The following is a 15,302-nucleotide window of genomic DNA, read 5'->3' as shown; positions in this document are numbered from 1 at the left end:
CTGAGGTAGTGATTAGGATCACTGTCCAGCATAGATCAGTGCTTTTCACTCTCACATGGTCACACTCGGGTCACCCCCGTCTGCCACAGACGGCATGGTAAGCAATGGTTTCCATGTAACACCAGGTTGGCCATGTGACCCTTGCTAAATGACGGCTCCCTCACTACCTAATTGCCTGAGGAGTTTTGTTTCACAGTAGCAGAGTGGTTAAATTATTGGGCTAGTAGCCAGAGATTTGGGCCATTGAGAAATGAGTCTGGGGAATATTAACTTGCATAATTAAATAAACCTAAATTTAAAAGCTGGCAGTAATAGTGACTGTGGAAACCATTAGTATCCTTTAGGAAAGGAATTCTACCATTCCTCTGTGTATGTGACTCCAGGCCCACAGATCTAGTTGACTCTTAACTGTCACCTCAGTTTAGGGAAAATTCACAATGGAAATAAATACCGTCATTGCCAGAGAAGTTCAGGTCCCATGAATGACTTTTTTTTAAATAATTAATTCCTCTATTAAGTTACCCTGGCTGTGAACAGGATTCACCAACTACACTTTGCCTTGAGTGCCACTTAATTTTATGGTAGAAATCTCTCTTCTACGCTTGGTTTCTAGCTGCAAATTTTTTTTTACTTTTGTCATATCTTGGTCAGATTTGCCTGTCACTGTAAAATGTCATGTCCCTCTTACAACAGAGCTTGCCATGTAAATGTGTCACGCTGCAGTTATGCTGTTTGGCCAGTTCAGGCCATAGTTTTGTACCTCCCAACTCCTCCGCTTTGTGCTAAAGAAAAGCTCCTCAGCTCCAAACAACTTCTCTTCTTAAATTGCCTCAGTTTTTGCTACGTAACAACACACAATAAAATATTATGTAGAAATAAAGGTAAGAATGAACAATTTTAAATCGGGGACCTAATTATATCCGGTGTCCCATTAACTCAGACCCTTCAGCATGCGTCAGCTGTTCTTGTTGAATCTCCTTATTCAATATTCCACTAAAATTCTTGCATCCATGCATTTCTTATCCACAAATGTCACTTCTTTGTGTAGAACTTAGGAAATGTCTGTGCAGTCAGGTCTAGATTTGTTTTGTGACACTTGCTAGTGCTCCTGCTGCTGTAGACTGGTCCAGCCTGGGAACATTTTGCTCCCACTATGTCCTCCTGGTGCACTGAAGGATTTGAGGGGTGGGAGAAAGCTTGTGTGGGCCATAGACACCACCACGGGGCAAACTGGGCTGTGTGTTCCATGTCATTCCATCTAAGCAATGCCACAATAGATGGAATACAGTGGCACAACTGGTTAAGTTACTGCGCTTGTGTGTCCTGGACTGTTGATCCACAGACATGAGTTCAAATCCCACCATGGTATCTAGAGAGCTTAAATTTAAGTATTGAAATAAATCTGGTATTTTTAAAAAAAACTAATATTGATAATGGCCATCATGAAATGACCATCAAGAAAATAATAACTCTAATTCACTAATGTCCTCCTGGGAAGGAAAGCTGCTATTCTTATCTGGTCTGTGACCCTGGAAATTGCCAATGCCATTAACTCTTAATTGCCTCTCCCTCAGTTTAAACAATTAATAGTGGTACTAGCAGCAATGTCCAGAGCCTGTGAACAATGAACTAAAATCTGCATTGATATATGATGTGTGACTCAGCCAATTGGTGGTTGAATTCCAGACTCCATTTTGCTTGCAGGCTTGACATCCCGAATTCTAGTGGCAGCCAGTCACAGAGACGGTATCGGAATTGGAACCCTCCATTACTTGGTAACCTACCTGACGACTTCCTGCGAATTTTACCACAGCAGTCAGATGTGGTGCAGGTGAGCTGGATTTTGTTTCCGTTATTAGAACCCAAGGTCCTAGATACAACATTCAAAGAATAGTCGAGAAGGGGATGGGGTGTAATGGGTAAGTGAGGAAAACATAGCAGCCAATTTGCTCCTTGAAAGTTCCCACAAGCGATGTGATAGTGAGCAAGTGATCTGGTGTCTGGTGCTGGAAATCTGAAGCAAACACAAAGTGCTGGGGTAAAGCTCAGCTGGTCAGACAGCATCTGTGGAACAAGAAGCAGTCAATGTTTCGAGTCTGTGACCCTTCGTCAGAACTGATATTTGGCTCACATGCTCCAAGTACAATTGGTTTATGGATATAATCTCTTGTATGTATAAGTTGATGGATTTTACCAGTCATGTTGAGCAATGGAGCACCTCATCTCTCCTTGGTGTCTCATCGTTGTGAGGCATTGCTGCTGGTGAGACCACCGGTGTTGCACCTGTGGGCATCTTGCGTCATTCCTGAGCCTTCTGCTCCAATACCATCGTTGTCACAATACACTGCCAATTCAGTTTTAAATTCACTGCAGCTTTCTCCTCTGTCGCCATCTGTGGCATGAATGCCATTTGATGTGTTTTTTCCCCCCCATATTTCCATTTACTTGTGGGGTATTCAAGGCCCCTGTCTGGGTTTGCTCTACATATTTATTTCCCCGCTTGTCAGACAAACACTATCGTTCTCATTATTTCTTGTATCCTTTTTGTTCTTGTACAAGGTGCCCTTTTTTTTATCGTACCTGCAGCAAAATGGACAATTGAGGCCCTGAGACTCCCTTGTCATCAACAGTAGGCCCTCCAAATTTTTGCCATCATGTGACCAGTGGGTTTCCTGCATTTCCAGTCTGTACTTGTGGGTTTTCCACCAGAACCGCCCTTGACGTCACTTCACTGGGACCCAGTGAAACAAATACAGTCAATAGCACTATTACTTGTTGCACTTGCACAATTCTCTCACATCTGTGATGTGAGCAGACAGGAGTGTTCTTCTGTTATTCAGTGCCATTTCCATTCTTGTGGCATTCTGACCCACCTTTTGAACTGCAAGTCTGGGATTTTAGAGCTTGCCCCAGATTCTGTCATCAGCTAATGCACACACTGGTCTGTCTCTGTCCAGGAATGCAGCAGGCAGGGAGCAGCAAGTACGAACAAGGAGAGTCAATTTCAGGTTGGCAACCTGTGGCCGGTTGACTCAGCACAGGGATCAGAGCTGTGACCACAAATGTCAACTTGGAATGGGCAAATGAATGTGTGGTGGGCAGGTCTGCAGACAACTTGGAAAGAAGTGGGACATTGTGAGTTGCCAAGAGGCTGCAAAAGGCTTACACAGAGATATTGATTGGGTGAGTGGGAGAAAAAGTTGGCAGATGGGGTAAAGTTTGGGGAAAGTGTGACGGTATTTGTTTGGAAAATAAGAACAAGAGGACAGTATTATTTAAATGGAGGAAGATGGAAGAAATCTGCAGCACAAAAGGATTTAGGGGCTCTTATAAGATATCTTTATTAATCGCATCTACAGTCAAAGACATCTTTTGTGTAGAATGTTCTGGGGGCAGCTTGCAAGTCGCCACACTTCCGGCACCAACATAGCATGCCCACAACTTCCTAACCCGTACGTCTTTGGAATGTGGGAGGAAACTGGAGCACCCGGAGGAAACCCACTCAGATACGGGGAGAACGTACAAACTCCTTACAGGCAACAGCGGGAATTGAACCCAGGTCACTGGCGCTGTAATAGCGTTACACTAACGCTACGCTCTTGTGCATGAAACAGAAAGCTTGCGCACAAGTGCATGAGGTAAGGGAGAAGGCTGATGGAACATCGGCCCGTATATCGTGTAAAGTTTTGGTCGCCCTGTTATCGGAAAGGCATCATTAAAGAGGATAGAGTGCAAGGAAGATTTACGAGGATGCTGTCAGGACTCGAGGGCCTGAGTTACAGGGAGAGGTTGGGCAGGCTGGGACTTTATTCCTTGGAATGTAGGAGATTGAGGGGTGACCTGTGGAGGTGTATAAAATCATGAGGGGTATAAAAAAGAAGGGGAACTAAAAACTAGAGGACGTGGGTTTAAGGTGAGAGGTGAAAGGTCTAAAAGGGAGCTGAAGGGCGTCAGCTTCACGCAAGGTGGTGGTGGATGGAATGAGCTGTCAGAGGAAGAGGTTGAGGTGGGTACAATAATATTTAAAAGACATTTGGATAAGTACATTGATAGGAGGGGTTTAGAGGAATATGGGCCAAACATGGGTAAATGGGCCAAGCTTGGTGGGCTCCATGATCGTCATGGCCGAGTTGGGACGAAGGGTCTGTCTCCATGCTACGTTACTGTGTGACTGTATATCAAGAGGACTGCAGTAGGCTGAGATAGATTGCTAATCAACAGGGGAATTGAGGGTTCTGGGGAAATGGCAAGTGGACTCGAGGATCATTGGATCAACTGTGATCCTGTTGAGTGGTGAAACAGGCAAGAGGTCTACTAATGGTTGCAAAATCACAATGTGTCATTAGGTCTTTGAAACTAACAATGCATTCACTGACTTCCTCCTCTGGCATCTGATCAGTGCAGCAGTTAGTGTAACGCTATTACAGCGCCAGCGACCCAGGTTCAATTCCGGTCACTGTAAGGAATCTGTACGTTCTCCCCGTGTCTGCGTGGGTTTCCTCCCACATTCCAAAGACGTAGGGGTTAGGAAGTTGTGGGCATGCTATGTTGGTGCCGGAAGCGTGGCGACACTTGCGGGCTGCCCCCAGAACACTCTACGCAAAAGATGCATTTCACTGTGTGTTTCGACGTACATGTGACTAAAAGATATCTGATCATATATTGAGTTTATGGCTTTGAAATATTTCAGATGATGCTGTGTTGAAGTGTGACTTTAATTTTTCAACCACTTCAACAAACAGAACCTCAACCACACAACATGGTTCCTGTAAGTTAGCTGGTGCTCCACAGGTGTGGGGTCCACTTCCCTTTGCTCATGGATCACCGCATTTTCTTCTTCAGTGCTGTTGCCTATAACTGCTTCAGTGTTATTGTCTTTGAAGAACATGTCCAGCCATTCAAGGTAAACGTTAAATGCCCCTTGTGTTCTGTCATATTTCCCCCATGACGTCAAGTCCTCCACATCTGCTGTGTCTGCCATTTCTGCTACCCTTGCCATGAATTCCATTTACATGTGCAACAACTTGCTTCGGTAGCGAGCGATTCATCCCTTCTGTTCAGTTGGATTTTAAGTCAGCAAATAACCATTGTCACTCCAGAAAAGTAGACCATCACAGCAGGTACCTCATCCTCGTTGCCCGTGTGGTGTATTTAGGGGATGCTTGTACTGTGTAACATCACACTACTCACTCGACTTGGAGCATCAATGGGACAGGTCTTCATTTTTGACGGTCAGCTCTCCAACTGAACTGAAGTGTGGAAAACAGAAGGTTGTTACCTTAACTACAGTGAGTTAAGGTAATGGGAACCACACCTACCTTAAGGTAACTGTTGCATATATTAGCTAACATATACGGGTCCCAAACCAATGTGTGTACACCACAGAGGGGTACTGCTTGGACTACCCAATCTTCTCTAATGTGTAGCATTTTCAGAGGTCCCTTTCTGTGACTCCACAATCACCCGCCCTCCCTCCCTCCAAAATTAAGTGGTTATGAATTTTGATTTTGATCACTGGAAGGCTTATGAGGGGAGAAAATGCTATTTGGCGTACAAGGTCCAGAATTGAGGGTGCTTCTCATTGATAGGGAGTATTAAACTTTACAGTACGCCAACCCTGGTTGCTCGATCTCCCTGTCGTTGCTCCAGCAGTTGTCATGGAAACTTCCATTGGACATCACCAACTACTATGCCTCCACGTGGCAATCCAAGTGCCTTCCCATTACATCTGCTCCCAGGGCAATGAAATTGTGAAGTCAGTGCTGGTGATGGAAATAATCCCTTTGGTATTAATAAGAAAATTTGCTCCTTCCCTGCAGAATTCTCAGAAAGCCAAGATTGGGACCAGCCAGGAGTCACATGGGTCAACTGACCAGGAGCGGAAACTAAAGCAGTATCTGGAGGATGAGCGCATTGCACTCTTCCTGCAGAACGAAGAATTCATGAAGGAGCTGCAGAGGAACCGCGAGTTCTTACTGGCACTGGAAAAGGGTAGGTGAGGGGCAAATCCCGGGGAGTCTTTGCAAAATTGGGAATACTTCACTTCCTCTTCCTCATTCCCTTGTTCGCCCATAGCCAGTCTGGCCTGGCAAAAGATCCCTGTATTCGGGGCTGCTCCTTGGGTCGGATGCTTTTTGCTCCCAGCACTGATTTCTGCACTCTACAAGTATCCCAGAAGGACTCAGCGGTTCAAGATAGCCGCTCACCACCACCATCTCGAGGACAATTAGATACTAGCGTGGCCAGCCATGCCCACATCCTTAGATTGAAATTAAAAGATACTTTCCATTTGGTGCCTCAGGGCTCCAAACAGGTGTAACGCAGTGCGACGGTGGTCAGTAAAACTTGTCCTTCAGGTCCCCTTTAAATCTTTCCCCTCTCACCTTCAACCAATGCCCTCTCATTTTAGACTCCCCTACCCTGTGGTAATCTATCTTATCTATTCTTATCTGGGCAGGCACGGTAGTGTAGTGGTTAGTGTTCAATTTCCGGGTTCAATCTCCCCCCCCCCCCCCACTGTCTGTAAGGAGTTTGTCCGTTCTCCCCATGTCTGTGTGAGTTTCCTCCGGGTGCTCTGGTTTCCTCCCACATTCCAAAGACGTACAGGTTAGGAAGTTGTGGGCATGCTATGTTGGCGCCGGAAGCGTGGCGACACTTGTGGGCTGCCCCTAGAACACTACGCAAAAAGATGTATTTCACTGTGTGTCAATGTACACGTGACTAATAAAGTTACCTTATCTATTACCCTCATGATTTTATAACACTCGACAAGGTGACCCTCAGCCTCTTGCGCTCTAGGGAAAGAGTCCTGGCCACTTGTAACTCACCCCTCTTGTACTCAGTGCCCTGTCCGATGAAGGCAACTGTGCCGTATGCTGCCTTCACCACCTTGACTACCTGTGTCACTACTTTCAGGAAACTATAAACTTGTAGCCCAAGGTCTGTCTGTTCTTCAACACTCCGCAGGGCCCTGTCACTTACTGTGCAAGTCCTGCCCTGGTTTAACTTCCCAAAATGCATCACTTTGCACTTGTCTGAGTGAAATTCCTTTGCCCACTTTCCCAGTTGATCTAGATCCTGTTGTAATCTTAGACAACCTTCTTCACTGTCCACCACACTACCAATTTTGGTGTCACCTGCAAACTTACTAATCGTGCCACCTACATCCTCATCCAAATCGTTAATATGTATGACTAACAGCAGGGGACCCAGCACTGATCCCTGCGGCACACCGCTGGTCACAGGCCTCCAATCTGAAAAACAACCCTCCACTAACATCCTCTGACTCCTGAATTTCAACCATGTCCTAAGTTGACCCGTCTGAAGTTGCATGACAATTAGGGCATTGTAATTAACCACCAGACCCATTTCTCTGAGGGGAGAAGGATTAATGAAACTAGAGATCTTGCTCCCGATTACAACCTGGCAACCTCTGCTGGCAAGTCCATTTTCAGTTGATGTCAGGTAGTAGCAGAGTTGACTGTGGTGGGTCTCCATGGGTCAAATATTATTCACCATCTACACAAGTATGAAAACAAGCACTCTGGGTGAGCTAATGCAAGTATGTGGGTATCTGCAGGATCATACTAAAAGGAGAGAGTTCGCCACCAGAAAACAGGGATAAGCTGTGAGAGGGAAGGGTTAGATTGATCTTGGAGTAGGTTAAGAAGTTGGCACAACATTGTGGGCCGAAGGGCCTGTACTGTGCCGTAGTGTTGTTTGTTCTAAGCTGCAGTTGGCAGCAATAATGTGTGTGCAGAAAGGAGGGAGTGGCATGTCCTGGCTCGTGGACTTCCCGCCAACACCCAGCATGTAGCAGCTGAGAATTTTACATTAATTAAATAAATCTAGAATAACTAGTTCGTGTTAATAACAGTGATTGTGGAACTACAGGATTGTTGTTTGAAAACGTGCCTGATTCATTAACATTCTTTCTGAAAGGAAATCTGACATTGCTGAGAATGTGGTTTCCCAAACTCTGCAATGTGGTTGAATCTTCTGTGCAATGGACTAACAAGCCACTCAGTACAAGGGTGGGAGGGATGGACAATAAATGTCCGTGATGTCCACATCACAAGAATGAACAGAAAAACAGCAAATCCAACCACGCTGCAGAAGCCCCTGATCACTGTGACTTTGTCTTGTTCTTCCAGATCGGCTCAAGTACGAATCTAAGAAATCAAAGTCCGCTAGTGCAAATGAATCCTTGCCCAGCGACGACATTAGTTTGCCTTCAGCAGTTCCAGGTAATGCAGACATCAGTTCCTGCCCCCCTGTAATTTAATAGGCTTATAATTTGCTATTACTACCTGTTAGTGATTTAGTGCTGTCTGCCTAATGAGATCTGTTCAGCTGCTAATAATTTATCGTTCTTCGCTCCTTTTGATTAATTTTACAGTGTTGCAATGCATGGTGATGAGCTGGTGGCTGTTCACGAGGCAGTTACTGCAGAGAAATCTGGGTTAATGACTACCTCCGATGTGGGCTTTGCAAAGGCAATTGAGGGGATGAGTGGTCCACAGCAGTGGAGCCATGCCCAGCAGGAACCTCTGAGCACTGGTCGATGGGTTTGTGGTCCATTAGTTGGTTTCACTCTGGTACTGTGGGCCAACCCGGCCCCCGAACTTTACGTGGAAAATGTAAGCTGGAATGTTATCTGAGCCCAGGATTGGGTTTGACTGCAGTACACTGCCTGGTTGAATCAGCAGCCAGTGATGTCAGTCACAGGAAGATTGGGCACCGCTTTTATCAACCAATCCTGAAGTGAGCTACAGCGGAGACACAAGAGACTGCAGATGCTGGGATCTGGAGCAACATGCAAGAAGCAGGACGAACTCAGTGGGTCAGGCAGCATCTGTGGAGGGAAATGGACAGTCGATGTTTCAGGTTGAGAGCCTTCTTCAGGACTCCAGATGAAGGCTCTCGACCTGAAACGTCGACTGTTCATCTCCCTCCACAGATGCTGTCTGACCTGCTGAGTTCCTCCTGCTTGTTGCTCCAGACTCCAGCATCTGCAGTCTCCTGTGTCTCCTCTGTAGCTCACTTCAGGGTTGGTTTCTGAAAGTGGTGCCCAATCTTGCTGAGTTCCTCCAGCATCTTGTTTGTTGCCTTGGCTGAGCCAGTCTTTTGGCAGTCTAGGCTTGAGGAGTTGAAATACCTGTAACCTTTTCCAATGTGTCTTCAGGAGAGAGAGGGTAACCCTGAACAAAATCCTCATTGATCCCATTTCAGGGTGTTTTGCCCACACGGAGCCCCAAACCGTACTGTGGTGTCACTGCTAACTACGGCTCAAAGCGTTCGAGTCAGAAGGTTGTGAATTTGATTTCTCGCTGCAGAGATTTGAGCACAGGAATCTAGGCTAACACTCCTGGGTAGTACTGCACTGTCAGAGGCATTGGCTTTCAGATGACAAAAAAGTCTCAGACTACATCTACCCTCTTACGTGGACATAAGATTCTATGGGACCATTTTGAAGAGCAAAGGAGTGGCCAAAGTTTATCCCTCAGCTGACATCATTAATGCAGGTTATCTGATCATTATCACATTGTGGGAGCAAATTGGTCCCCTCATTCCAAACGTACCCAAAATACAACCACGTGTCTTTTTAAACTTTTCATTATAATTCCAGAAGGCAAGTGAAATAAGGGCACCCTTCCAAACTTGGCTTAAATTTACTTCACATTCACCCTTGGGTTGATGGAAAGGAATAAAATAAAATTTTAACTACTGTCTAGACCAGTCATTTCAGAATCATTTAAGGTCGGATGTGCTGACAGCACGAAAATGAATGAATTTTATTGGCAGTTCGCCCCTGGTTTGTGTGCCGGGACCATGCATGACTGCTGGCTGTGATGAAGAACCAGAGTGATGTGAAAGGCAAGTGTTTGGAAGCAACTGTTTAACCCCTTCCTCTACTCCTTACAGCCGAGTCTGGTGCCTCTGGTGTTGCTGAAGCAAGCGGTGTAGCACTCGATGAAGCCTTATTCAGGGACAAACTAAAGCACATGGGAAAATGTGAGTCCTCCTGAAATTATTTTACAGCAGAACAATTGGTGTTTATGCTCAATGGAAACCTCCTCCCATCTGACCCCCCCCCCCCCCCCACCGCTTCTGTCAATTTCTCCATCCTTTCCCTTCTTTCTTATGTATTTGATTGCTTAAAAAATCCATCAGCTGACAATTTTTTCCACAACAAAGCTTCCTTTTGCTTCCTTCAAAGTAAGACGAAAGGCTAGAGGAACCACTAACTATAGCGACTTCACCCAGTAAAAGCAGGGTAATTTCTCCAGAAGAATGCAGTTAGTGCAGGATAGTTACATACAAATTATCTGCGTAAATTTAGTCTTGTATTTCAGGCGAATTAGCAAATTTGCTGCACTCTGTGTGGTCACCAATATGCAATCATTGACGCAAGTATTACGTAACTGTGGGTACCTCCTGTGCTGTTCCACATTTTGGAGTCAAACTTCTATTTAAAACTAAGAAACAACTTGCTGTAATCCAATTACCTTTCAAAGTTTACATTCTTACATTTATACTATTTCAATTTGATTTTTAAGTCAAATTGCTTCTCCCTTCAGTTAGGTCATGGCTGATATTCTACCTTGTCCACCTTCCCGTAACCGTTGATTCCCTCTGAATCTGAAATTTTATCCATCTCGGCCTCAAATATATCCAATAACTAATCTCTGGGTGGAAAATTCCAGTTGCACAGTCCTCTCAGTGAGAACACTTCCCATCTTAATCTATCAGTGAGTTATTTAGAGAGAGGGAGTTCTTCTCAAGAAGTCTACAGTCAGAAGGATTGATTGCATGACTTTTTGGTTGAGGGATGGTGACATAACAGATTGGACCCAGAGCGAATATTTGAAATGGAAAGAAGCCACCTTGTTTCTTTGAGAAAGAAAGGACTGCAGATGCTGGAATCTAGATGAGAAACGCAATGATGCTGGAGGAACTCGGCAGGTCAGGCAGCATCCATGGTGAAAAGCAAGCGGTCAATATTTCGGGTCAGGACCCTTCTTCAAGACTGGTCAACGTTTCGGGTCAGGACTCTCCTTCAGTCCTGAGGAACGGTCCTGACCCAAAACGTTGACCACCTGCTTTTCTCCACAGATGCTGCCTGGCCTGCTGAGTTCCTCCAGCATCATCGTGTTTTTCACCTTGTTTCTTTTCCTTGTAGTTTCTAAATAGACTTCAACAAATTGTGAAAGCTTAGATAAAGCTTTCCCCAAAAGCTCTCCTGTTTGGACAAAACACTGTACGAAGAGTAATTTCTGAGGCCATTTTCTGACATTTACAATCATCCTTGAGTATTTGATGTTCAGTTTGTCTTGTCACTGGGAATGATAATTCTCCACCCCAGGCCAGAGGTAGCAGGTGAGCTATAGATCCCGGCCTGTATATGCTGAGTTCCCTCTCCTGGCTGTGTGGGTGGATGGGGCACGAGGACGACATTGGGTTCAGCCCAGACGTCAAATAACCCAGCAATACCTGACTGTTGATCCTTTGTGGACCACGGGCATTTTGTAAGCACCATGGTGCTGGATAAGTCAAGGCAAAGGCTTCACGGGCGAGAAGGGAAATCTCTTGCATGCATCTGGGTAGATATCATTCACTTGCTGATAAAGTTGCTGCGGTTCCAGAGGAGACGGACAATTACATGTCGCACCACCCTGCCTTGTAAATGTATTCCTGTTCCTTCATCCTCGCTGGCTCGAGACTCCCTCCCCATTCACACTGTTGTCCCTTCACCAAAAAGACTACAGCAGTTCAAGGAGGTCGCTTAACTCCATCTTCTCAAGGGCAATTAGGAATGCTAAATAAATTCTAGTGGCACCCAGATCAAAATAAAAAGCATAAAAACAAGTATATTTTCCACGCTCCAGAATCATTTTTGTTCGGGTGAATGTCAGTCATGTGATCTCCAATAATTCCACCATGGCCAAACTTCAGGGGACTGACCCGTTGCTTCCTCTTTGTAGCCACGCGGAAGAAACTCTTCGAGCTGGCCCGTGCTTTCTCCGAGAAGACGAAGATGAGGAAGTTGAAGCGAAAGCATTCCTTAAAACATCACACGTATCCTTGACCAGTTGTGTTTTCTTTTCAATGGGACCAGCAAAGGGGAAAGAGGAGGCTTCACGAGGCGGTGGCGATAGGAAGCCTGGCTCGGGTAAGTTACAGCAGCACCTGTATAGCTGGCAGAGGTGCTTTGGGAAAGGGACAAATGATCCCCTATTGAATAGAATTGTGCCCACACAAGAAAGTCATTGACCCATATTTCTGCTCCTTTTTCAAAGGGAGGATGGGCTCAACCTCACAGCACAAGGCCGTGGAGCTTTACTGCACACACAGTAAAGTAATTGGCCTATCATGTGTGTGCGGCATTGACAAGTAGCCCTATAATTTTATTTCCCTTTGTGTTTTGTTTTGCATGAGGAGCATTTCAGCTGCATTTTTTAACCAAAGCTTCTATTTTGCAGAAGAGCTTGGGTAGCTATCACCCTGAAACATCAACTCTGGTTCTTTGTCCACAGATGCTGCCTGACCTGCTGGGTATTTCCAGTTGTTATTTCAGATTTCCAGCCTTTTTCCAAATCGATTAAAAATGGATTGTCAGGTCACTATTGTGTTGCTCTGTGTGGGCTCTTGCTGCGCATAGCTTGACAGCCAGGTGACCTCCTTAACAAGAAGGGCCACATTCATTGGCTGGAAAGAACTGTGAATGGGATGTGACTGGTATGGCATAACTGCAACGTTAATCCTTTTATTTTAGCAAAGTACAGGGTTTGTGTGTGTTTTCCTTTACCCATTTGCCAATGCAGTCTTGGAACAGCAGCCTCAACAGCAAACCTCCTGGATGATGTAGAAGGGAATTCCCGTGGTAAGGATATGTTTGCACATTTATTGTGATTTTATCTTTCACAAATAGCGGGAATCCAACGTGGTTGGGAATGATTTGGGATGGCACGTCCAGTGTAGTTAGTGTAAGTTCAGCCAGTGCTTCTGTTGTTGGAGGTGAGACCCGGGGAACTGATCCAGCTGTTAGAAAACATCAAACAGGATTTGTGGGCCGCTGTGCATTCTGGAAGGGCAGCATTGATGGGTCAATGCCAAACAACAAGGAAACAGTGAGGGAGGTTGGAGCCAATTGAAAACGCTATTTCAGTTGCAGATATTGTGGACTAGAATCAGAATTGGGAGCGATATTAAAAAGTGCAGGTTGGTCCTCTAATCCATGAAGCAAATCCACTGATATCTGCTGTATATCTACCATTACAGCCACTCAGCTGACCTGAGTGGTGATGCATCTCTCCCTGTTCTGGATACTGATTCCAGACTCTCCATTAGTTTTCTTTTATTCTGTGACGGGATTTGGGAGTCACCAGCTCATTCTACACTTACTTCCCATCCCTTACTACCCTGGAACTGAGTGCCTTATAGAGGACAGTTAAGAGTCGCCCACAGTGGGTCTAAAATCACGCACAGCCTATTGGTATTGGTTTATTATTGTCACTTGTACTGAGGTACAGTGGAAAAACTTGTCTTGCATACCGTTCATATCGATCAATTCATTACACAGTGCAGATGCATTGAGTTAGTACAGAGTGCATTAAGGTAGTACAGGGTAAAAAAAAAACAATAACAGAGTACAGAGTAAAGTGTCACAGATTGGCCTAGACTGGATAAAGGGGTAAACTTCCTTCCCTGAAGGACATTAATGGACCAACTGTGTCCTACAGTAATCCAGTAGTTTTATGGTCTCCATTTACTAATCTAACTTTTTATTTGAGATTTATTTAATTATTCTAGTTTAAGTTCCCCAGTGTCATTTTAGGATTTCAGTCTTCAGATAAGTGGCCCATTTTCCTGGGTACTAATCCTATAATTTAACCACTTTCCTCTTTTACCCACAACTTGCTACTTTATTTCTCCTGGCTCGTGCTACAGGGACTGAAACTGAAACTCGTTTCCAAATTAGTCGGCAGGAGGTAGATTTCAAATTCCTCTTGAAGAGGGAGATGGGAGAGCAGGGTATTTTAGCTGCCATTTGAGTAGATGAAAATGTAAATTGAAGTTCACCGAAGAGTTGAAGGACAGGTACACTGGCGCAGTGAGTAGAGCTGCTGCCACACAGCTCCAGTGACCCGGGTTCAGGATTGACTTCCGATGCCGTCTGTGTAGCATTTGTTCACTCTCCACGTGACCGTGGGGATTTCAGCCCACGTCCCAAAGAAGTGCGGGTTGGTAGGTTATCTGGCCACTTGTTTTTGCTCCTATTGAAAGTGAATGATCGAATCTTGGTAGGGACTCGATGGGAATGAGGGGAGAGTAAAACAGGATTAGTGTAAATGGGTGGTTGATTGGTGTGGTGTGGCCTCTTTCTGTGCTGCATGACAGAAAGGGACCTGAGAAATGTTCTCTTAAAGAAGTGATTGGCAGTATATTCATTACCTTCAGCTGGCTGATCCCTGCTTGTCTGTCTTTCAGATGAAGATATCCAGTTCAGAAAGCAGACCGTGCCGGAGGAAGATGAAGAAAATAGGGAGAGAGAGTTATGGTAAGCTCAAGGCAAGCCACCTTCACTATTGGCAGCCAGAATACTGGGACCTCTCCACAGACGTGGGTTCAAATCTCACTTGGCAGCTGGGTAATTTAAGTTCAAGTACTTAAGTAAATCTGGATCATTAGGACAAAAAGCTGGTCTCAATAACAGTAACATCAGATTGTCGTTACAAATCTATCTGTTTCACTGATGTCCATCAGGGAAGGAAATCTGCCTTCCTCACCTGGTCTGGTCTCGAAGTGATTCCAGATGCTCCAACATGATGAATGCTCCATTTCCAACTCGGTTCAAAGGCATTTAGGGACAGACAATAAATGCTGGCACTGACATTACTTTCCACATCCACTAAACATATCAGAAATTTTAAAATGAAATCAATTTACAAAGTAAATTCCTTTACTGGAATGCAAAATGGAATAAAAAGCATGCTACTTTCTGACTCCATGTCCATTAATTCCACACAGTAAAACTATTTCAATTGCTGTGTTTAAAATGATCAGCTGACACGATAATGCAAAGTTCCCTTAAGCAATTTTCTCTTGTACCAAGCACTTCAACGCAGTCTTGCTGTTTCAGTTGTGGCTCATTTGATAGTTTTCCAGGTTGGAGAGTTCAGGTTTGGGTGCCGCTTCAGAGAATTGGGTACGATGGGTTATGTTGACGCTCCTAATGCAGTACTGAGGGAGTGCCGCACTGCCAGGAGGGCATAATTTTGGATGAGCCTTTGTCCCCTCAC

General features: G+C 45.0%; 1 protein-coding gene across 3 annotated transcripts in view; it reads left to right on the top strand.

Annotated features, from left to right (window-relative positions):
- The window catches only part of cuedc1b (CUE domain containing 1b), a 108,860-nt gene that overhangs the window by 80,591 nt on the left and 12,967 nt on the right, over positions 1-15,302 (top strand). For all 3 annotated transcript variants that reach the window (XM_052035279.1, XM_052035280.1, XM_052035281.1), the window contains 7 exons: positions 1,705-1,831; positions 5,820-5,991; positions 8,154-8,246; positions 9,925-10,014; positions 11,985-12,078; positions 12,825-12,883; positions 14,491-14,560. In XM_052035279.1, the coding sequence (XP_051891239.1) occupies positions 1,705-1,831; positions 5,820-5,991; positions 8,154-8,246; positions 9,925-10,014; positions 11,985-12,078; positions 12,825-12,883; positions 14,491-14,560 (705 nt within the window). The remainder of the gene's footprint in view (positions 1-1,704; positions 1,832-5,819; positions 5,992-8,153; positions 8,247-9,924; positions 10,015-11,984; positions 12,079-12,824; positions 12,884-14,490; positions 14,561-15,302) is intronic.

Source organism: Pristis pectinata, chromosome 21, assembly GCF_009764475.1.
Source record: "Pristis pectinata isolate sPriPec2 chromosome 21, sPriPec2.1.pri, whole genome shotgun sequence".
Classification (NCBI taxonomy): Eukaryota; Metazoa; Chordata; class Chondrichthyes; order Rhinopristiformes; family Pristidae; genus Pristis; species Pristis pectinata.
Note: the sequence above shows the minus strand (reverse complement) of the source record. Positions and strands in the feature narration are given on the sequence as shown.